Here is a 23,299-nt window from a genome sequence, read left to right on the forward strand (position 1 = left end):
AAGGATAAAAGGCCTAGCTATTTTAACCTTGTCTTATAAGACTAGTTCTTCAATTCAGGCAACTTCCTGGTACATCTCCTCTGCACCCTTTTCACATCCTTCCTGTAACAAGGTAGCCAGAAATGCACATAATATTCCAAGTGAGGTCAAACCAACGTTTTATCGAGCTGCAACATTACCTCTCAACTCTTGAACTCAATCCCCCAACTAATGAAGGCCAGCATATCATAAGCCTTTTTAATTATCCTATCAACTTGCGCAGCAACCTTGACAGATCTATGGATTTGAACCACAAGATCGCTCTGTTCTTCCACACTATTAAGAGGCCTGCCATTAACCATATGTTCCGCCTTCAAGTTCGACCTTCCAAATTCATCAGTTCACTCTTATCTGGATTGAACTCTATCTGCCTCTTCTCCACCCAACTCTACAACTTGTCTATATCCTGTTATAATCTACATCAACCTTCTACAATATCCACAACGCCTCCAACCTTTGTTTCATCTGCAAACTTACTGATGCATCCTTCTAATTATTTGTCTAGGTCTTTTATACAATTCACAAAGAGCAGGGGTTCCACAATAGACCCTACAGAACTCTATTTGACACTGATCTCCAGTCAGAAAATGTTCTATCTCCTACTACCCTCTACTTTCTGCAGACAAGCTAATTCTGAATCCACACAGCCAAGGTTCCATGGATCATGTCAACCATGGGGGACCTTATCAAATGCCTTCCTAAAATCTATATACACCATATCTACTGCCGTAACTTCATCAATTTCTTTTGTTACTTGCTCAAAAACTCAATTACTCTTGTGAGGCATGACTTGACCTTCACAAAGCGAAGCTGACTATCCCTGACCAGACAACACCTCTCTAAATAGTCATAAATCCTGTCCCTCAGAATCCTCAACAATTTGCACAGCACTGATGCAAGACTTACTGGTCTCTAATTCCCAGGACTCTCCATATTAACTTTTTTTTTAAAACAAGGTGACTACATTTGTCATTCTCCAATCTTCTGATACCAATCTGTGGCCAGGGTAGACACAAAAAAATCATTGACCATGCCTCAGCAATCTCTTGGAAGAGGCTAGTAGCAGGTAAAAGAATGTCTGATAAGTTGGAGACTTTTCAAAGTGAGATCAGGAGATTTCAGAACCAACATGTTCCTGTTAGAGTGAAAGGTAAGGCTGGCAATAATTGGAGAACCCTGGGTGATGAGGAAAAAGGGGGCTTGTGTCAGATATAGGCAGCTGGGATCAAGTAAATCCCTTAAGGAATGTTAGGAAGAAAATCAGTGAAAAAGGGTGACATGAGATAGTTGTGACAGAAAAAGTAAAGGAGAATCTAAAAGATTATATATCTATTAAGAACAAATGAGTAGCTGGGGACAGAGTAAGTCCCCTTAGGGATCAGTGTTGTGTCTATGCGAAGCCGTCAAAGATGGGTGAGATCTTAAATGAATAATTCTCATTTTTATTTACCATTGGGGAGGTCATGGAAGTTAAGGAAGTGTTGGTAGTCTTGAGGCACATAAAATAGATAAATTTCAGGGCATGACCAAATGTATCCCAGGATATTGTGGCAAGTTTGGGTGAAATTGCTAGGGTCCTGGCAGAAATTGTCATTAGTAATGGATGAGATACTGGAAGACTGCACGATGGCTAACTTTATGACTTTATTTCAGACTGGACACAAGGCTAAGCCAGGAAAAAGGTGAGATGGTCCTAGTCTTCTTCCCAGGGTAGGGAGTCCAAAACTAGAGGACAGTGGTTTAAGAGTTAAAGAGACCTGAGGGACAGGTTTTACACACAGAGGATGATATGTATGTGGAATGAACTGCTTGCAGACATGGTAGAGGTTGGTACAATTACAACATTTAAAATGCTTTTGAACAGATTCACAGATAGGAAATATTTAAAATAAAATGGACCAAAGACAGGAAAATCAAGTTCAAGTTTATTTGTTGTCCAATTGTACCAGTACAATCAGATGAAACAGCACATTCTCTAGTCCACAGTGCAAAACACGTGTACAGACATTACACACAGAGATACATATATCCACTTCATATGTACGTATATTAAAATAACTATTGTTGATAAATATTTGAGTCATGGAGAGTTGTTTTTCGCTGCACATAGGAAGAAGCTGTTCCTTAGTCTGGTGATGTTAATACATCTGTATCTTTTTCCTAAAGGGAGTAACTGGAAGATGCTGTGTGCGTGTTGGTAGGGGTCCTTCCTGATTTTGCGAGCCCTCTCTAAGCAATGATCCACTAAATTCCATTGATTGAGGGAAGGCCGACCTCAGCGATCCTCCCTGCCACTTTTAGATTCCTGTGGATTGACCTCCGATCTGATGCTCTCCAGCAACTGTAGCATACTATGATGCAGCTGGCCAGGACGATCTCTATAGAGCTGTTGTTCAAATTTGACAGAATGGTGGCCTGTAGTCTTGCCCACCTCGACCTTCTAAGGAAGTGGAAGCGTGGTTGTGCCTTTCTGATAACTGAGGAGATGTTATGTATCCAAGATAGGTCACTTCTTATGAGGACTCTGAGGAACTTTGTGTTCTCCACTACCAAGCTATTAATGTATAGTGGAGGGTGGTCTTTCCTAGTCCTCCAGAAGTCCACAATCATTTCTTTTGTCTTGTTCACATTGAGACTCAGGGACTAGCTCAGATAGTCACCTTGGTCAGCATGGGACAAATTGGGCAACTTGTCTCTGATGTCTCTAACTTTTCCTCAGAGCTGCAGTTTTCTATGCCTGGAAGCATCTTCATAAGTTTCTTTTATACCTCTCCAATGCAATCACTTTTCTGAAATGAGAGAATTTATGAGAAGCCAAAATCTTCCATACTTTGGAAATTAAGGTTGTAGTTTTGAGAAATATAAAATATAATCCCTTATCAAAGAATGTATCACAGAGAATGTAGCACAAAAATTGGCTGTTCAGCCTGAGTAATTAGTGCTGTGTTCATACTTTATATGTCTCTCATTCTGCTATTGAATTGCAGTTCCCTGTTTGATGAACGATTGCATTGTCCTAAAGTTATTTTATGAATTCTCTATCAAGGTGCATTGATGAAGGGAATATGCTGTACCATATAAACTACATAAAGGATGAAGAGGATTATTTTATAAGGCTTTAAATTCATCATTTGTTGTGATTGATCCTGATCAATATGTTTTGAATTTTCCACCAGGGGCCGTGCAATAGCCAAACCTGCTCCTGCTGGCAAAGCCACAGAAAAGGCGCCTGCGAAAGAATCAGTCCAAACGACGGGCACTTGTAAGAAGCAAAGGAGTATTTCAAAGAAATGCCTTGTATTTATAGTCAATGAAATAATATCATGAACCTGTACTTTATTATTACAGTATTTGACAGAGTTTATATAATTTGACTATGTTCTGATCAGACTGATAAATATGATGTTTGCATTTGTGATTAATAAATGACAATTATGCTATTTTCAAATTGCCATCCTGTGGGAGAAAGATTTTAATATGGAGATTGTTAAATTAGAATCATTAAAAGTTCTAATCACAGAGAAATACAGCACAAAAAGAGTTGTTTAGTCCATTGTAACTGAGCAGATTCTTTCAAAGAGCCCTTCAATTCATCCCACTCCCTCTGTTCTTTTCCTGTTTTACATTTTTAAATACATCTACCAGTGCACTCCACAACCCACTACATAAAATTCACTGTTACTTGCATTGTCTTAAACCTGTTTCTTATCATTATGCCCTTCCAAACACTTCTTTCATAATGACTGTATCCAAGAGTTTAATTGCTCGACGCACTGAAGCCATTTATCTCCTCTTTTGAAACAAATTTTACACCCTTTCCAAAGTTTCATGGCATATAGGGAAATATGTAGGAACAGTCTCAGGACACATTTCAGTTGATATATTTCAGCCCACTGATTGCTGTATCTTGGGGAATTTCGAGAGCTTGTGCTTGGACCTGCTGTCATATTTTAATGATGTAGTGCTTACCAGTAATGTAAAAAGGAAACTCCGATGAAGTAAAAGAGAGTTTAACATGGTTGTGGAAGATTTCATTGATTAATTGTCCATAAACCTTCCCGCCCACCTTCTTTTTCAAATGTCATTAATATTTCACTTGGATGCTTTTATTTACTTGTTCAAATTGTTTTTAATCAATCCTCGTTATTATGAAAACTGGCTCCTCTATTATTTAACATTTTGTTCATCTTGAAATTAAATTATTTATTGGATGATAATGTAGATTTATAAAATGCAAAGTGATTCTGAACCATTTGTTGGCATCAAAGCATGTTAACCTTGAAGCTGAATTCATTTGTTTGAAAGATAAATGAATGCAAATGTTGTAAACCCAAAGTGACACTCCAGAGAATGCCACAAGACAATCTTCATCAGCCAAAAATTCTTAGCTGATGATTAATTACATCTTGACCATTGAGAACCATAATTGTACCTACATGGACAGCATTTGCACGGCTCCTTGTTCATGAGATATGAATCCAGACTTAACAAAAGAGGATTGATAGTTGAGTCAAAGAAAATAATTAGTTCAGTTCTGACCTTTCACTAATATCTATAACTATGAACATTGCATGCCAGTTAGTATAACTATTGGTGGTACATCTGTACGCAAGGCATTTATACCACAGTAACAGCACAAGATTATTATGAATGTTTTAAAATTCTAGAGTAGAATTCTAAATGGAAAGGAAATTTTTAATTACCGTATTTAACACCATATAAGACCCAATGGCATATAAGAACCCCCCCCCCATTTTTAGTGTGAAATTTTATGAAAAATTAGTTTTAGTGTATTGACAGGTAAAAATTGGACAGAACATGCAACTAGAACATTGGTAAAACTTGTTTTAATATTAATACTGCAGTGATTAACAATAGAAAACCTTTAATAAGAGAACATTAAAACAAGTACGAATTATCATTGACAAAAGCACAATAAAACATTCCGTAACAAAAACTTTAATCATCTTTGTTACCTGAACATTTATCAACAACATCACTATCAAAGCCCAAAAACTCAGCATCACTACGGCTGATATCACTATCTTCAAATAATCCATCGTCCTCAGTGCAATCAAGGGCAATACTAATTCCACACTTCTTAAAAGCCTTAACAAGAATTGCAGCTCTTACAATGTCCCAAGAAGTCTTCACCCACTCACACACCTGTATAATGTTAGAACATTTCACTCTTCCTCGTCGTATTAATGCATGGTCGTTTTCTCCCATTCGTTTGTTCCAGTGTTTCCTCATGTTTTTTTTAAGTGGCTTGTTTATACACACATCTAAAGGCTGGCAATTGGCTTGTCAGACCACCAGGAATAACAGCCATCTGGGTTTTCAGTTTGCACCCCTTTTTTTTAACCTTTTCAGTTCTGTGTGCCCGGAACTGATCCCAGACCAAAGGGCAGGTTTTCGTAAGAGTCCTTCACCATAATTTCTGCAACCTTAATTTGATTCCAGCTACATCCATCCAACCCTTTTGGATGAACATGAACAAATACACCGCGTAGTAATTTTTTTTAGGGTGAGTCTTTCTTTTAAATATTACAAATGGTGGCAGTTTTGTGCCAGCAGCACCACAGGCCAGAACTACTGTATAGTGTGTCTTTTCATAACCAGTGTTTTTTTTTATTATGATGGTTTTAGCTCCTTTAACACTCACAGTTTGTTGGATGGTACATCAAATATTACTAGAACTTCATCCATGTTCCCTATTTAGCTCAGTTCAAAACAAGTTCTTTTTCATGCATTTATTACAAACTTATGAAATTCTTATATTTTGTCCATAATCTACTAGCATTTTCTGTGCCATCTATGGTTTTGTACGTATTGATAAACCGTGTTGTTTCATGAACCGGTAACACCAACCTTCTGTTCCAGTAAAATCCTTATGCCTTTGTTCCTCTCCTAACCTCCTGGCCTTATGAATTATCATCTTGGTAGAAACACATTTCCCTGCTTCTCTTTCATTTTGTACCAGTTTTCTTTTTAAACTCCTTCTCAAGTTGTGGCCAACGTGGGGCTGGACAATAAAGGTTACGTTTATCCTTTTTAGCAGCCTCTAGCCATTTTTCTTGGGTTCTCCATTCATGTACCATTTTTGCTGTAGGCAGCACTCAAAACTTTAGCTGCCACCACACTATTACCATGCTCCTTAGCATACATTACAACTTTTAACTGAGTGCTTTCCTCCAGTCGCCATCTTGTAGATGAAAGCCTCCACTACAGTGCCCAAAATGGTGGCTCCAAAATGTCACCTTCTCATATAAGACTTTAGGTGGTTTTTTGAGGCAATTTTGGGTGGGGGGGGGGTGGAGAAAGGTCATATATTGCCATCAAATATGGTACTTGTTATTTTTGAGTAGACTATAAATGCTACCACTACATCTCCTCTCTGCTAGATCCCACTGCTCCTTTCAGATCTTCTATTTTTAGGAAGTGAAATCTAAGTCAAATATTTGCAATTTTTTTTCTGACTTGTTAGAGTGGATGTTAACACTCTAAATAAATAATATGAAATTACTTCCTTTATCATTCAATTATTTATGACAATCTGGATATAAAGACACTAAAACAAAATAAATGTCATTTATGTTTGATTTGTGCATTTATAATATTTGATTAAAACAACCAAACAATTAACATAATGTTCTTTCTTTTACTTCTTTCAGCCAGCAATGATACTCAGCATGCTAAGACACCACAGATCTCACCAGGCATAAACCGTATTTCCTTTGCATATCGCTTAGGACTGGCTCGTGCTTTAACACGCATCGATGAAAAATCTGCTGATGCTCAAAATTATTACCATGAAGTAATTAAAATGGCACCAGAGGTAATTGCAAACTAATTGTTTCAATGATTTCAATAATCCAATCACGAGGTGTCATGGTGTTATGCAGTCCAACATTTTACCATGTCTGTCTGTCTAGGATATCTTCAGTAATTTCAAACAACATGGGATGCCATAATTTTGGGGAGATCAGTGACTCAAATTCCATTTGAATTGATCTTGTCGTGAGTGTAACGGAATAAGTGTAACGAGCAGCAATGGACAATGAAGCAGACAGTGTTAAATTTTAAAACACTAATTTTATTTCTTATTCTTAAGCTACTGTCTTAACTCTTAAACTATCTTTGACACTAAATCTATCCCCAGCCATTCATTACATTCATTACTATCCCCAAACCATTACATTCCAGGCCAAAATCTAGAAAGTTACTTCAAAGTTCATTCTTTCAAATTCAGTGTTGAAGCGTAGGCCTTTGAAATTTGATGGGAAGACCAGAGTTGTGGCGACTACAGACTCACAAATTCTCCTTGCATTGCCTTTGAAGAAATGTCCATCCAAACGAGCTGTGGTCAAAACACTCCTGGTCCTTTTGTAGGCGAGACTCGAACTGGGCAGCCTCCATGAAGCTTCCAAGACCCTGGCACCAGTCTTTCCAAGTAACTTCACTGCTAGTCACACTTAAAATGAAGCAATCTCTCCAAGTGACCTCTACTGTTAGTCGCAATTGAAAAGAAGCACTTTGCTTCCCAAAAAGACTCTCCTGGAACAGATCAATCTACCAAAAAGGCCTAGTCATTCACAGACTATGCTTTGCTCTGAATTCCACAGAATGGCTGGCCTCAACACCTGCCTTAAAAGTCTTTGTTCTCTCCAGCAATCAGAATGATTCTCCCTTACAAAATCACAATGTCTTTGCAAATGTATTGAATTCTGGAACAGACTGTGACAAGCCTTCCCTAAGTTCTTCCAATGTGTCGAAATGTCGCTAGGCTGTGACTTGTGTTGTGCTTGTGTGAAATGTTAAATGTTAACTGTGGTCATTCAGTCCATCCTGTCTATACTATCCCTTACATTGATAATCCCATTTTACTAAAACTGGAGCTTGTAATATGAGCTTACATTTAATCAATGTGTCCATTTCTCTGGACATTGTGATTGGCAGAATAGCTGGTAGGTGGTGATGGTTGATCACAAATGCCTTCCATAGATGTGACATGGACTCAAATACGAAGAAATACCATCAATGCTGTTTTGGAAAATTTTTACAAATCGCTTGACAGACTAGGGAGCCAATGTCAGTGTCCTCTCCAAAGTCAACATTGTTGGCATCAAGGATTCTATCATACTCAAATATTTCCAGTCAGTCTTTAAAAATGTTCATTCTTTTGCCAACACATTGACTCTCTGGCCCATCACAGCCCACAAGATATAAGAAAAGAAGTAGTCTACTTTGCCCATCGGTTCTGCTCTGTCATTTAATCATGAGTTGATCCTTATCACTCAATCCCACTCCCCAGGCCTTCTCTCCATAACCCTTGATGCCCTGACTAATCCAAAACCTGTTAATTTCTGTATTAAATACACCCAATGACCTGCTTCTACTGCCACCTTTGGCAACAAGTTCCACAGACTTATGACGCCCTGGCTGAAGAAATTTCTCCCCATTTCTGTTTTAAATTGACACCTTTTTATCCTGAAATTATGGCCCCTTATCCTAGACTCCCCTATATTGGAAACAATTTTGTCACATTGACTCTGTTCAGGCCTTTCAGCATTCGAAATGTCTCTATGAGGTCCCTCCTTTTCCTTCTGTACTTCAACGAGTACAGTCCAAGTGTCACCAAACATTCCTCACATGCTAACCCTTTCATTCCTGGTATCATTCTAGTAAATCTTCTCTGAACCCTCTCCAATGCCAGTACAACCTTTCTTAAATAAGGTGCCAAAACTGCATATAGTTCTCCAAGTGAGGTCTCACCAGTGCCCCATAGAGTCTCAACATATACATTCATGCCCTTATATGCTATTTCTCTAGAAATGAATGCCAACATTGCATTCACTTTCTTCATTGCCGACTCAACCTAGAGATTAATCTTTAGGGTATCCTACACGAGGACTCCCAAGTCCCTTTGCACCTCCCAATTTTTAATTTTCTCCCCATTTAAAAAATAGTCTGCCCATTTATTTCCTCTATCAAAGTCTATGACTGTACATTTCCCAACATTGTGTTTCATCTGCCATTTATCCCCATTCTTCTAATCTATCCAAGTCTCGCTGCAGCCTTTCTGTGTCCTCAGCACCACCAGCTCCAACTCCTCTTTTGGTGTCATTCACAATTTAACCACATTATCCAAATCATTTATATGCAGCACAAAAAGAAGTAGCTCCAACACTGATCCCTGAGGGACACCACTAGTAATAAGCAACCAACCTGAATAGGATCCCCTTATTCCCACTCTCTGTTTTCTGTCTATTTACCAACGCTTTACTCATGCTAGTATTCTTCCTTTAATTCCATAAGCTTTCATCTTGTTAAGCAGCCTCATATGGCACCTTGTCAAAGGCCTTTTGAAAGTCCAAGTACACAACATCCATTGCTTCTCCCGTCTATCCTGTTTGTTATTTCCTCCAAAAATTGTAGTAGGTTTCTTCAGACATGATCTTCTTCTAAGTAAACTATGCTGACTTGGGCCTATCTTTTCATGTACCTCCAGGTATTCCATAATCTCATCCTTGACAATTGACTCCAACAGCTTTGCAACTACTGACATCAGGCTAATATGTCTATATTTCCTTTCTGCTGCCTCCTTCCTTTCTTAAACAGAGGAGTGATATTCATGATTCTCCAGTCTGCTGGATCTATGCCCGAATCCATTGATTCCTGGAAGATGATTATCAATGCCTTCACAATCTCTTCAGCAGCCTCCTTCAGAACTCGGGGGTGCATTCCATCTGGTCTGAGAGACTTATCTACCCTTAGATCATTTAGCTTCCCAAGTATCTTCTTTCTCGTGTCCTTGACAGCACTCACTTCACTTCCCAGAGACCCTTGAGAGTCCAGTAAGCAACTAATGTCTTCTACTGTGAAGACAGGTCCAAACTACTCATTCAGTTCCTCTACCATCTCTATGTCTCCCATTACAATCTCTCTAGTGTTGTTTTCTAATGGTTCTATGTCTACATTTGTCACTCTTTTGCTATTTATGTACTTCAAAAAGCTTTTAGAATCCTTTTTAATGTTATTTGCTAACCTCTTTTCATAATTACTCTTTTCCTTCCCAATCACCTTCTTGGGTGTCTTTGAGTTCTTAAAAGTTTCCCAGTCTTCTATCTTCCCACTCATTTTTTTCCCCTTGGTTGCCCTCTCTTTTCCTTTCCCTTTTTCCTTTGGTTTAATTTCCATCATCAGCCATAATTGTCTCATTTTTCCATTCACAACTTTGTTTCCTTTAGGTATATACCTGTCCTGGATTTTCCTTCTTTTTTGCAGAAACTCCAGCCATTGCTGATCTGCTGTTTTTTCTAATAGACTTTGGTCAGATCCTCTCTCATGTGACTGTAATTTTTTTACTCTACTGAAATATTGACACACTGGACTTTAGCCTCTTCTTTTCATATTTCACAACGAGTCCAGTCATATTGTGATCACAGCCTTGGAAGGATCCCTTTACCTGAAGGTCTCTATTTACCTCTGGTTCATTTGATAGCACCCAATCCAAAACAGCTAATCTCTGGTGGGCTCATAAACAAGCTGATCCAAAATGCCATCCCGTAGGCATTAAACATGGAGAAGCTTCTAGCAAAACATTGGTCTGTTCTATAAAAGAAGCATGAGGAGGCTACCCAAAATAGTGGAAGAAATTTAAGATATCCTAAGCCATTTACCCATCTGTACCATCATAAATCTCCTGTCTTGTCTGCAGCAGAGTGTGCAGAATCTGCTCAGAACTTGTAGCCCAAATCGAACTTCAGAGAATTAGATTGAAAGCAAGTCATCCTGAGAAGAAGCGCGAGCAGCTCATTTAGTAATATTCTTGTTATAAGTTGAAAGATGTAGAGTCAGGTCCCACATACGATACGAATGCAAAAATTGAAGCTGATGCTCCACTACAGTCCTGAGGAATGACCTTTTCTTTTTTTTTCTTTTCTTGTTATTTTTATTGAGTTTTAATATACAACCATACATTATAACCATATAACAATTACAGTGCAGTAACAGGCCATATTGGCCCTTCTAGTCCGCACCAATTCACGTGAAACTCCACTAGTTCCACCTACCTACTCCCTGCCCATTACCCTCCAATCCCCTCACATCCATGTACTCATCTAACCTCCTCTTAAATGACAGAATTGACCCTGCTGCAACTACCTCTTCCAGAAGATCATTCCACTCAGCCACCACTCTCTGAGTGAAGAAGCTTCCTCTTATATTACTTCCATATAAATTAAATATAATAAACATATATAGAAATAATAATACATGAACTCCTATTCCAATGTAAACATATAGTGAATAGTAAAAAAAAAAGAGAAAAAAAAGGTTGATTATAAAGATCTAACCCCATCCACCAACCAAGGATGAAATTGGTATTCAAGCAGACTTGAAATCGAGCAACTCTCTCTGGAGATCTGACAAAACATGCCCATTTACTGCATCCCCACACCTTGATCACTCCAATTATGAAAGTAAACTATAAATGGACCCTAAGTCTTATCAAAGAGATCTTAATCTTCCTAACATTATGTCTGATTTTTTTCCAAACTTAGAAAGGACAATAATATCAAGTAACCATTTTTTATGGGTGGGTGGAATGTCCTCTTTCCATTTAAGCAATATTCCTCTTCTAGCCAGTAATGTAGAAAGTGCTAAAATCTGTTTTTGTTAGACATTAAATATATGTTTACATCACTGGAGAAGCCAAACATTGCAATCAACAGACATGGTTTGAGATTGATCCCAAAAATGTTCTGAAAATAACTGTCCAATATTCTGCTAAACTGGGACAAAACCAAAACATGTGTATCAAATACTTTTATATTTATTACACAATGAGCTGATAACTGGGTAGATTGGAGCAAGCTTAACTTTAAAAAAATGTTCATTATGCACCACTATAAATTGGATCAAACTGTGCCTGGCACATCGAGATGAGTCATGGATAAGAGTCAAAATTGAAATCCAATCTTCTGCTGAATTAGACATATTAAGATCATTCTCCCATTCAGTTTTGATCCTAATTAAACAGACTATTGTTAAATTCAATATTTTATAACATAAGGCAGATATTATACACTTGTACAGATTGTAATTCAAAAAGTTCATCTATGAAATTCGGATCAGTAAGACATGGAAATACTGAAAGTTGAAATTAAAAATATCTTATTAGATAATATCCTTAAAAAGTGCCTGTCTGACAGATTAAATGTCATTTTTAATTGTTGTAGGGATGCAAAATTTTGTTGGATAAAAGATCATTAAAAGTTTTAATTCCTAGACAATTCCATTCTTCATCATTTGCATCTAAAATGGCGGGTTGGAATAAATGAGTAGAATTGGACTAGAAAATATAAATCCCATAATTCCAAAAAAATTCCTAAATTTACTCCATTTTCTCATTAAATTATTTGTTAGTTTTGGAATAGAGAAAAGTAAAGGTGAACCCAATATCGCCCGTAAGGACATATTCTTAAGAGATTTCAATTCTGTTTCAATCCCATTGGGTCAGTCATCTCTATTATCAAATTGTAAGAATATTAACATATTCCTTTATGTTCATTGTCCAATAATAAAATCTAAAATTAGGTAATGACAGTCCTCGTATATTTCTTGTGTTCTGAAGATTAATTTTATTTATTCTTGCTTTCTTTTCTTGCTATATATATTACATAATAGATGATGCCAATGTGTCAAAGAAACTTAGAAATAAAAATTGATAATGATTGAAATAAATATAAAAATGTTGTTAAAATATTCATTTTAATCAAATTAAAATGTCGTTGCCTATCATAGTTAAAGTGCTGACCATCCAGAGAGTATTGTTTTAGTCTGAATAAATAAAACTACAAAGTTTTCTTTAAAGAGGTTTTTTTAATTCATAGTTATCATAATTTAAAATGATCTTTCACTATTTTAAAAGGATAATTAGAATATAGTAAGTGGGCCTTTTAGTGGTAATAGTTTGCTCTTATGCAGATTAAGTTTATATCCTACGAATTTACTAAAGCAGGTAAGTATGGATACTTCTGGAGTGGACACAAAATGCAAAAGGTCATCTGCATATAGAGATAACCTACGTTCAATAGGTCCTCTAAACAAGCCTCTAAAATCTTAATTTGCTCGTATAGCAACAGCTAGCGGCTCAACCACTAAATCAAAAGCAGAGGGCTTAGTGGACAACCCTATCTCGTGCCTCATTGTAATTTCAAAAACTTTGATTGTTGAAAATTAGTATGATTGATGCTATTGGAGATGCATATAAAAATTTTATCCATTGAATAAAATCTAGTCCAAAATTAAATTTTATTAAAGTGCCAAATAGATATTCCCATTCTCTTGGGTATAAGCCATCTGTTAGACATCATGATGTCCATGTCATGATGTCACCCTCCCATATATATAACCTTGTGTATCAGTAGCCATGTTAGTCTAATAGAAGTAAAGGATGAGAAAACATCGCATCTCCAAAATTGTGTGAGCGCATCCACAACAGAGGCGACGAGGATGCGATAACTATGTAGAACGGTTTAACCACTACTGCATAGCCCACAATATTGTGGAAGGTCCAGTAAACCGCAAATGTGCCCTCTTCCTCAGTATAATGGGCAGTAAAACATTCAACCTTCTTAAGACCTTGCTGTCCCGGAGGATCCAGGAATGAAGACATTCAACAAATTATGCACAGCTCTAAGGGACCATTTAAGCCCCGAAACCGCCAGTTATGGCAGAAAAGAAACGATTCTATGAAAAGAGACAAGGACCAGGAGAAACAGTAAGTAAATACTTGACATCGTTGTGCAAACTGGCAGAGCACTGTCATATCGAGCAGTTTCTAAATCAAGCATTGCAAGACAGATTGGTGATGGTGCTGGCAAATTGCCAAGGAAAGGAAAAATTATTAGGAATGGATCAAGATGTTACAGATTGCATACAGAACTACCTGCAGCTCTGAAATGGCAGATAAAAACTTGGATGTGGGTCAACCAGACCTACTGGTCAGGTGGTCATCCTGCCAACAATGCTTCCGTTGTGGGAAATACAACCACCGACCAGAATACTGTTTCTTCAAAAATTCTAAATGCAACCATCGTAAAACAGAAGGTCATATCAAAGCTAAATGTCCACTTCTAAAGTGGCCTGCAAATAAACAGGCAGCTAAAGTCAAAACAATTGCAGAGAGAGAGAGAGGCAACCTAGCAACGATGATGATAAAAGCCCAAAGGCTGATGTTCAAGCTCCTGAAATTTCAGCTCTGAGTTATTTCACATCCAAGGAATAAATGGAGGAAACACAGCAATCTTTATACAGCTAAAAATAAACAGACATCCCCTGAAGAATGAGTTAGACACAGGGGCAGTGGTGTCCCTAATGCCATTACATGTAAAGGAACACTTGCTACCACACCTCCTGGTAAAAACAACTGAAATAACTCTAAGATCTGTTGCAGGAGACAGAAACTAAGTGTTTGGAAAATGTATGGTCCAAGTACAATACAAACAACAGCAACCAAACACACTCTCTCTCTACATCGAAGATACCTAGGGACTAGCACTCTTTGGAAGAAACTAGCTACAACACATTCCCCTAGATTGGTTGCAAATCAGTTCAATACTAAATGTAAACCACATGGACACCTCCCAGTCAGATCTCAACCAAATCCTCAACAACCACGCAGTGGTTTTCCAACAAGAATTAGGGAAAATCAAAGGTGTTCAAGCTAAACTGCAATTAAAAGATAATGCAGAACCAAAATTCTTCAAAGCCAGAATAGTCCCATTTGCTGTGAAAGGAAAAATTGGGGCTGAATTAAACAGACTAAAACATGAAGGCATATTAGAACCAATACAATACAGTGATTGGGCAGCGCCTATTGTACCCATTCGAAAAGCAAACGGTGAGATTTGTATTTGCGGCAAATATAAAATCACCATCAATCCATCACTCAAAATACCCGAACACCCCATGCCCAAGGCAGAAGAATTGTTCCAAGCAATAAATGGAGAGCAAAAATCACAAAACTAGATTTGTCACAAGCATATCAACAATTAGAATTAGACAAAAAAAAAATCACGGGAATATGTGACAGTCAATCCCCATCTGGGACTATTCACCTATACACAGGCCTGAAGGAATTTCAGCCACACCTGCGATTGTTCAGGCAACAATGGACAAATTACTACATGGACTCTCAGTCGGGTGTTACCTAGATGATATCATCATCACGGGCCGAAATGACAGTGAACACTTAGAAAACCTTGAAAAGGTTTTAACCAGACTACAACAGGCTAATTGGCTTAGCTTTGGCTTGGCTTCGTGGATGAAGATTTATGGAGGGGTATGTCCACGTCTGCTGCAGGCTTGTTGGTGACTGAGAAGTCCGATGCAGGACAGGCAGGCACGGTTGCAGCGGTTGCAAGGGAAAGGAAAAAAAGGAGAAAAAAAAAACACTTTGAAAGGACAAATGTGTCTTCATGTGCCCCTCAGTAACATACCTTGGGTTTCTTTGGCTTGGCTTCGCGGACGAAGATTTATGGAGGGGGTAAAAAGTCCACGTCAGCTGCAGGCTCGTTTGTGGCTGACAAGTCCGATGCGGGACAGGCAGACACGATTGCAGCGGTTGCAAGGGAAAATTGGTTGGTTGGGGTTGGGTGTTGGGTTTTTCCTCCTTTGCCTTTTGTCAGTGCTTTGTCAGTGAGGTGGGCTCTGCGGTCTTCTTCAAAGGAGGTTGCTGCCCGCCAAACTGTGAGGCGCCAAGATGCACGGTTTGAGGCGTTATCACCCACTGGCGGTGGTCAATGTGGCAGGCACCAAGAGATTTCTTTAGGCAGTCCTTGTACCTTTTCTTTGGTGCACCTCTGTCACGGTGGCCAGTGGAGAGCTCGCCATATAACACGATCTTGGGAAGGCGATGGTCCTCCATTCTGGAGACGTGACCCATCCAGCGCAGCTGGATCTTCAGCAGCGTGGACTCGATGCTGTCGACCTCTGCCATCTCGAGTACTTCGACGTTAGGGGTGTAAGCGCTCCAATGGATGTTGAGGATGGAGCGGAGACAACGCTGGTGGAAGCGTTCTAGGAGCCGTAGGTGGTGCCGGTAGAGGACCCATGATTCGGAGCCGAACAGGAGTGTGGGTATGACAACGGCTCTGTATACGCTTATCTTTGTGAGGTTTTTCAGTTGGTTGTTTTTCCAGACTCTTTTGTGTAGTCTTCCAAAGGCGCTATTTGCCTTGGCGAGTCTGTTGTCTATCTCATTGTCGATCCTTGCATCTGATGAAATGGTGCAGCCGAGATAGGTAAACTGGTTGACCGTTTTGAGTTTTGTGTGCCCGATGGAGATGTGGGGGGTCTGGTAGTCATGGTGGGGAGCTGGCTGATGGAGGACCTCAGTTTTCTTCAGGCTGACTTCCAGGCCAAACATTTTGGCAGTTTCCGCAAAGCAGGACGTCAAGCGCTGAAGAGCTGGCTCTGAATGGGCAACTAAAGCGGCATCATCTGCAAAGAGTAGTTCACGGACAAGTTTCTCTTGTGTCTTGGTGTGAGCTTGCAGGCGCCTCAGATTGAAGAGACTGCCATCCGTGCGGTACCGGATGTAAACAGCGTCTACATTGTTGGGGTCTTTCATGGCTTGGTTCAGCATCATGCTGAAGAAGATTGAAGAGAGGGTTGGTGCGAGAACACAGCCTTGCTTCACGCCATTGTTAATGGAGAAGGGTTCAGAGAGCTCATTGCTGTATCTGACCCGACCTTGTTGGTTTTCGTGCAGTTGGATAATCATGTTGAGGAACTTTGGGGGACATCCGATGCGCTCTAGTATTTGCCAAAGCCCTTTCCTGCTCACGGTGTCGAAGGCTTTGGTGAGGTCAACAAAGGTGATGTAGAGTCCTTTGTTTTGTTCTCTGCACTTTTCTTGGAGCTGTCTGAGGGCAAAGACCATGTCAGTGGTTCCTCTGTTTGCGCGAAAGCCGCACTGTGATTCTGGGAGAATATTCTCGGCGACACTAGGTATTATTCTATTTAGTAGAATCCTAGTGAAGATTTTGCCTGCAATGGAGAGCAACGTGATTCCCCTGTAGTTTGAGCAGTCTGATTTCTCGCCTTTGTTTTTGTACAGGGTGATGATGGTGGCATCACGAAGATCCTGAGGCAGTTTACCTTGGTCCCAACAAAGCTTGAAAAACTCATGCAGTTTGGCATGCAGAGTTTTGCCGCCAGCCTTCCAGACCTCTGGGGGGATTCCATCCATACCTGCTGCTTTGCCACTTTTCAGTTGTTCGATTGCCTTATATGTCTCATCCAGGGTGGGAACCTCATCCATCTCTAGCCTTAGGGGCTGTTGAGGGAGCTGGAGCAGGGCGGAATCTTGGACTGAGCGGTTGGCACTGAAAAGAGATTGGAAGTGTTCTGACCATCGGTTGAGGATGGAGATCTTGTCGCTGAGTAGGACTTTGCCGTCTGAGCTGCGCAACGGGCTTTGGACTTGGGGTGAGGGGCCGTACACAGCCTTTAGAGCCTCGTAGAAACCCCTGAAGTCGCCAATGTCCGCGCTGAGCTGTGTTCGTTTGGCGAGGCTAGTCCACCACTCATTTTGGATCTCCCGGAGTTTGCGCTGAAGATGGCTGCATGCGCGACGGAAGGCTTGTTTCTTCTCTGGACAGGACGGCTTTGTAAGGTGAGCCTGGTGGGCAGCTCGCTTCTTTGCCAGCAGCTCCTGGATTTCCTGGCTGTTTTCGTCAAACCAGTCCTTGTTTTTCCTTGAGGAGAAGCCCAGTACCTCTTCAGTGGATTGCAGTATGGTAGTCTTCAACTGATCCCAGAGGGTTTGAGGGGACGGGTCCGTGAGGCGGGTTGCAACGTCGAGCTTTGCTTTGAGGTTTGCCTGGAAGTTTCCTCTCGCTTCGTCTGACTGCAGGTTTCCAACATTGATCCTCTTTCTGGGGGCTTTATTGTTCCTGGGCTTTGGCTTGAAGTGAAGGTTGAGCTTGCAGCGAACCAGCCGGTGGTCAGTGTGGCACTGCGCGCACTGCACTCCACCTAAAAGCTCCTTTGCGCAGGCCCGAGGACAGGTCCACGTCCTCCCCCTCCACGTCCTCCCCCTCCACGTCCTCCCCCTCCACGTCCTCCCCCTCCACGTCCTCCCCCTCCACGTCCTCCCCCTCCACGTCCTCCCCCTCAAAAGATGCTCACAAACTCAAGCTAGCATGCTGGAACATCAGAACCATGCTAGACAAGGCTGACAGCCACCGACCTGAACGTCGGTCTGCCCTCATTGCACATGAACTCCTCAGACTTGACATCGACATAGCCGCTCTCAGTGAAGTCCGCCTGGCAGATGTAGGCAGCCTCCAAGAACGCGGCGCGGGCTACACACTCTACTGGTCTGGCAAGCCTTCGGATGAACGACGCCTATCTGGTGTAGGCTTCATGGTCAAGAGCTTCATTGCCTTCAAACTCAAAAACCTTCCGACAGGCCTCTCGGACCGAATCATGTCCATGCGACTCGCACTTCAAAACAAGCGTCACATCACCCTCATCAGTGTCTATGCTCCAACCCTCCAGGCGGAACCAGCAGAAAAGAACAAGTTCTACACTGACCTGCGCAACCTCATCCAACGTACCCCTACAGCCAACAAGGTTGTCATCCTGGGCGACTTCAACGCTCGTGTCGGCAAAGACTCAGAAACCTGGCCAGGAATCCTGGGCAAGCATGGCGTCGGCAAGTGCAACGACAATGGGCGCCTCCTGTTGGAGCTCTGCGCAGAACAGCGACTTGTCATTACAAACACCCTTTTTCAGCAGAGGGACAGCCTTAAGACCACCTGGATGCATCCCCGATCCAAACACTGGCACCTCCTGGACTACATCCTGATGCGAGAAAGTGACAAACAAGATGTGCTCCACACCAGGGTCATGCCTAGCGCGGAATGCCACACCTTGGGTTTACAATCAACATCAAGAGGGTGTGAATGAATCCAGCAGGAACAGAAGTCGTTTGCAAGACCCCATACACAACCAACAAATCGGAATTACAGTCCTTCTTAGGACTTGTTAATCACTACCGAAAACATATCCGTAATATGTCTACACTATGCAGTCCGCTGAACCAAATACTCAAGAAAAATCAAACATGATATTGGAACACAGAAGCTATAAACAGTCAATGAACTAAAGGAAATACTAACGTCAACAAATAAGGTGCTGATCCATTAATACCCAAGTAAAGAAGTTACAGTGGCTGTGGATGCTTCACCAGTGGGACATATGCTTCATAAATATTAACCACAAGTGAACGCAATTATGCCCAACTAGATAAAGAAGGATTGGCAATAATTTTTGGTGTAAAAGGAATTCCACCAATATCTTTAAGGAAAAAAAGACAACAAACTTCTTAGTTTAATCCTGGGGCAAAGGTATACCAGTATTAACTGCGGCCAGAATTCAAAGATGGATCATGCTACTAGTGGCGTATAACTATGATATAAAACATAAACCAGGAACACTCAACAGCCATGCAGATGCCTGATCACGCATGCTGCTACCCAAGACAGAACAACGAGAAGAAATTATTAAATGGACAGCAGAGGCAGCCGCCGTCAACCAAGAACATCTTCAACAACTGCCCATTGCAGCCCAGATGATCGCAAAGGAAACCCGAAAAGAGGCAACATTAAGCAAGATCCTATACTTCACCCTTAATGGCTGGCCCGAATCTGAAGTCATTCCAGAAGATCTAAAACCTTACCACACATGCTGCCATGAACTATCAGTTGAAGAAGGATGTTTACTATGGGGTACCCATACAATTATTCCAGCCAAATGGCAAACTACCATGTAATAAGAACACCACAACCATCCGGGAATGGTACGAATGAAAGCATTGGCCCGGATGCATGTCTGGTGGCCCTCCATAGACAGAGACATTGAAACAACAGTAAGAGAATGCAAAGAATGTCAGTCAATGCAGCCAAAAATGCCACAAGCCAAAGCTAACCCATGGAAATGGCCATTCAAACCCTGGCATCGGATTCATACAGAGTTCGCTGGACCATTCATGGGTGAGACTTTACTAATAGCTCCAAATGGCCAGTAGTTTCACAACTGAAAAATACCAAAGCAGATTCCAAGATTGACTGTCTATGAGTTATGTTTGCCACTTACGGATTGCCTCATGAATTAATAATTTATTTTTAATAATTTATGTGCAGCAACAATATCAGACATATTTTGCCTGCACCCTGTCACCCAAGTACTAATGGGGAGGCAGAACGTTTGTTCAAACATTCAAAAAAGCAATGAAAACTATGACATTTCTAAATGGCTCCTGGACACACAAAAGCACAAATTTCCTATTGGGATACAGAAACACGCCACATTCTACCACAAAACGGACCCCAGTGGAACTAATGTTTGGTTGCAACCTGCAGACCAGGCTGTCCACAGTTCATCCAAATCTGGGTCAATTGCATCTCCACAAACCTCTCCTAGAACAATGGAAGTGGACGAGAGAGATCTGGTACAAGATTATAGACAATATAGGTAGGAGTAATCTAACAAAAATTGAGCACCTGCTCATGCTCTGTTCTTGTGGGGGACAGATTGTGGAAGCAACACATTGACCAATTACGAGCATTGATTAACGCTAAAGTCCATGAACTGCATCATGAACTGGAGGAAGTGGAATCTACAGGTCCCGAGCAAAGGACGACACAGCAAACCACGCCAAGTTGGTCCAAAAGAGAAAGAAGACCATCTGAACGCTTTAATCAATTATGCCTTGATTATCATTAAATACTTTCCCTTTTATGATTATAATTACTCATGAGATGTATTCTAAATCTCACTTGTAGTCCTGGGCCAGATGTAATCTTATTAGTTCAAAGGGGCCCAGTCAGCATTTACTACATGGTGGTGGGGGGGGTTGGAGGGGAGAGACGGAAGAGTGTTGGGTATAACCCATGTTAGTCTAAATAGAAGTAAAGGATGAGAAAGCATCATGTCTCCAAGTCTTAATTGTATGAGTGTATACACAACATCTATGCTATCAAATGCTTTTTGTGTCTAAAGAAAGAATACATTCATTAGGGTGAGTCAAAGAAGAATAGATAATATTCATTAATCTATAAATATTATGATAAGAATATCTATTTTTAATAAAAACCCATTTGGTCTAAATCTATTACTCCTGGTAAAATCACTAATCTATTTGCTAAAATTTTTGATAAAGTATTCATGTCCACATTGAGTAAATAAATCAGTTTGTAGGATGCACAATTATCAGGATATTTCCCTTTATTTAAAATGACAGAAATAGAAGCCTCACTGAAAGAAGAAGGTCATTTCTCTTCTCAAAATGAATCATTCAGTACTAGGTTTAGTTGTGTAATAAGTTGTTTAGAGAATAATTTGTAAAAATCCACTGGAAATCATGTTAATCAATTGATTATCAATTTAAAAAATAGTCTATCCTGGTATAAGCATTGTGCACACTTGAGAAAAAAAAGAATCTTTACTTGTGGGATTTAAAAATCTCCATATATCAGACACTCACATATTGGATAAAAAAGACTATTGCCAAAGCTAATTTGGAGGGAGTAACCTTTCTATTTAAAGAATGGTCTAACATGGTGTTTAGACAACAATTAAAATCCCCTCCTAAAATCAGTGAGTATTTAGATTAATCCGGTAATAGGGCAAAAATAAATTTTGAAAAAATGCTGGTTCATCCACATTCAGAGCAAAAATATTAGCTAAAACAATCAATTTATGTATTGTCCCAGTAAGGATAATATAATGCTCCATTTTATCTATGATGCTACTGTGGAGTAGAAATGGGACATTTTGTTAAAATAAAATGGACACACTTCTGATTTTAGCTTCTGAAGATGAATGGTAACATTCCCCTGCCCATTTAAACATTAATATATCTTTATCTGCCTTTTTAATGTGTTTCTTGAAAAAAAGTGATAACTGTGTTTAAATGTTTAATATAAGAGTCTGGAAAAACAACCAACTGAAAAACCTCACAAAGATAAGCGTATACAGAGCCGTTGTCATACCCACACTCCTGTTCGGCTCCGAATCATGGGTCCTCTACCGGCATCACCTACGGCTCCTAGAACGCTTCCACCAGCGTTGTCTCCGCTCCATCCTCAACATCCATTGGAGCGCTTTCATCCCTAATGTCGAAGTACTCGAGATGGCAGAGGTCGACAGCATCGAGTCCACGCTGCTGAAGATCCAGCTGTGCTGGGTGGGTCACGTCTCCAGAATGGAGGACCATCGCCTTCCCAAGATCGTGTTATATGGCGAGCTCTCCACTGGCCACCGTGACAGAGGTGCACCAAAGAAAAGGTACAAGGACTGCCTAAAGAAATCTCTTGGTGCCTGCCACATTGACCACCGCCAGTGGGCTGATATCGCCTCAAACCGTGCATCTTGGCGCCTCACAGTTTGGCGGGCAGCAACCTCCTTTGAAGAAGACCGCAGAGCCCACCTCACTGACAAAAGGCAAAGGAGGAAAAACCCAACACCCAAACCCAACCAACCAATTTGCCCCTGCAGCCGCTGCAACCGTGTCTGCCTGTCCCGCATCGGACTTGTCAGCCACAAACGAGCCTGCAGCTGACGTGGACTTTTACCCCCTCCATAAAATTCCAAACTCTCCTTTGCGCATGTCCACTCATTTAGCAACAGTTGGTCTGTAAAATATCACTTTTAATATTACTTTTTAAATGTAAGAAAATAATAGCAGTTCAGTGTTCCAGACTTCAAATTGCTTTAGATGCAATAGAACAGAGAGGGGAGAGGAGTGGCATTGCTTATCAAGGAAAATACCACAACTGTCTTAAGACAGAACAGAGGGCTCATCTACTGAGGCTATAAGGGTGGAACTGAGGAACAGGAAAGGTATAACCACACTCATGTGGTTGCATTAAGACTGTTTTAATAAGATTCTTTAATAGGGAAGAATCAAAGGAAGGTATATACATGGATTTGAGAGACACAGTACAAGAAATAACCAGCCATTTTAAATTCCAGCACATAAGATCACAACCCATGCAGGAAAGCAGGAAACTCATTGAAGCCATTGGGCAAAAACAAGAGACCTCAGATCGGGTAATGTGGTAGGGTGTGGCATTGGAAAGGTAAAGGTATGAGAGGCCTAAGATTTCATATTCGTGAACCTTTCGACTTTTACAAAATAAATTTAACAATTCCACATTCCTTCCTTGGGCATGTTCTTGGC

The 23,299-nt window shown here is 40.5% G+C and overlaps 1 protein-coding gene across 4 annotated transcripts in view; it reads left to right on the top strand.

Annotated features, from left to right (window-relative positions):
- LOC138760742 (uncharacterized) overlaps positions 1 to 23,299 on the top strand; it is a 133,096-nt gene that overhangs the window by 104,393 nt on the left and 5,404 nt on the right. For all 4 annotated transcript variants that reach the window (XM_069931765.1, XM_069931763.1, XM_069931766.1 and 1 more), the window contains 2 exons: positions 3,216 to 3,301; positions 6,714 to 6,877. In XM_069931765.1, the coding sequence (XP_069787866.1) occupies positions 3,216 to 3,301; positions 6,714 to 6,877 (250 nt within the window). The remainder of the gene's footprint in view (positions 1 to 3,215; positions 3,302 to 6,713; positions 6,878 to 23,299) is intronic.

The sequence above is a fragment of the Narcine bancroftii genome, chromosome 4, assembly GCF_036971445.1.
Source record: "Narcine bancroftii isolate sNarBan1 chromosome 4, sNarBan1.hap1, whole genome shotgun sequence".
Taxonomy (NCBI): Eukaryota; Metazoa; Chordata; class Chondrichthyes; order Torpediniformes; family Narcinidae; genus Narcine; species Narcine bancroftii.